This window comes from Lactuca saligna, chromosome 7 (assembly GCF_052625555.1).
Source record: "Lactuca saligna cultivar CGN05327 chromosome 7, ASM5262555v1, whole genome shotgun sequence".
Lineage (NCBI taxonomy): Eukaryota > Viridiplantae > Streptophyta > Magnoliopsida > Asterales > Asteraceae > Lactuca > Lactuca saligna.
In genome coordinates, this window is record NC_136423.1 from 136,196,380 (window position 1) to 136,198,184 (window position 1,805).

Sequence of the window (1,805 nt, forward strand, 5' to 3'; positions counted from 1 at the left end):
AATTCATAGAATAATTTCTATTTGAATTATTATTAGATTCATTTCTTAGTTTAAAATCCTTAGGATATACAATTATTTCATAACAATTTTCAATTGGATGTCCTTTTTACATTGAACAATTTGATTCTTACCTTTATTAGAATTAGTGGAATTAAACTTATTATTAAATCTACTATTAAAAGAAGATTGAGATTTAGACAAAGACTAACAATATTGAGGAGTGGATAAAGAACCATAACTTTGAAGAGACTTTTCCCAAGATACTATAGAGAAGGAAGCTTTCACATTGGGTAAAGGATCCATAAGAAGAATATGACTCTTAACTTAACTATCAGACTCATCAAGACCACTTAAAAATTGCATAAGTTTCATTAGTTTAGAGTGATCATTTAGTTTAATTGCAACATCACAAGTACATTCAATTAAACTAGTTAGACCATCAAATTCTTTTCATAAAGCATCAAGTTTATTAAAGTAGTCAGATATAGAAATACCATTTTGTTTGAGTGAATTAATTTGCTGATGAAAGTCGAAAACAACAAACCCATCAGATTTATAATAAGTTTCATAAAGGTTTTTCCAAATGTCCTCAGCCACTTCTGAATAAGCATGACTTGCATAGATGGGATCAGAAATGGAGGAAATAAGCCACGAACATACAACATTAGCCATTTCCCATTTTAATTGTCTAGGTTGTTCAATAGTATCTTTTTTAAGAGTTTCATCAACAAATCCTAACTTATTCCTACCCTTAAGAGCTCTAGACATAGACCTTCTCCACAACCTAAAATTTTCATTTCCAGTCAACTTTATTGTAACAATAGTTGTGATAGCATTATCTGAAGGATGAATGTAGAAAGGATCATCAAAATTAATTGAAACATCCTTTCCATTTCCATCGGGAGTATCAGTAGGGCCAACCATAGAAATAGATAATACACAAACAACAAACACATACAACTATGACAACCAAAGTCCAGAAGGTCACCACGGTATGTTAGGGCCCAAGATAGTTGTCAAAAGTCAAAACAATAACAAACAATAGCAAGAAGGCAAATAGATAACAAGAAGATATTACAATTAATTGGTGTATTCAAGACAACCAAGAACTCCTACAACTAAACTAAGAAAAAGAATAGAAGAGAACAAGAAAACCTCATAGAGGTCTAGAAGTCACTTTTGATGTGCAGAGATGACAAATCGCTTCTCCTAAGGTTTGATCCCAATAAAGTTATTTCATAGACAAGGTCTGTTCTTAACAACGAGTTAATCAAAACCTAGATTCGTTCTCTTAGAGGGTTAATCAACACCTATTAAGAGATTGAGTGATTTTTGGATATAAAGAAGATGCAACAAGAACACTAGGATCCTAAGGATCTGCACCGATCTGCAAATCAAAACACAAAAAATCACAGCACCAAAGAACTGGAAAGGAAACCAAAATTAACAAGTGATCTCGAGAAAACCGATCGACACACAAGGATGATCAACAAAGATTAACAACGAAACCCAAGATCTGACACTACAAGTGTCAAATCTACAAGGAATCGAGAAATAAGAAGCGAAAACAAAGAGACAAGAACACAAACACAAACGTGAAACGAAACTCTTCGTAGGTCGGTGTAGACTTCAATCGGAGCACCTATTACTATGATGCCATCTAAGAAAAGCAAAAACTCAAGAACGTCCCAACATGAACAGTTTATTCAGTTCGTTTGTACATCAATACTTACAAAAGAAATCCTCGCTACATAATACTCACACTCTAATGTATACACAAAATGATTTTACTATAAAGGGAAATG

The 1,805-nt window shown here is 32.7% G+C and overlaps 1 protein-coding gene across 1 annotated transcript; it reads right to left on the reverse strand.

The window, feature by feature from the left end:
- Positions 1–450: 450 nt before the first annotated feature.
- On the reverse strand, positions 451–924 carry LOC145007270 (uncharacterized). Its single transcript, XM_078966239.1, has one exon. The coding sequence runs from the start codon at positions 922–924 to the stop codon at positions 451–453; it is 474 nt and encodes a 157-aa protein (XP_078822365.1).
- Positions 925–1,805: the final 881 nt, after the last annotated feature.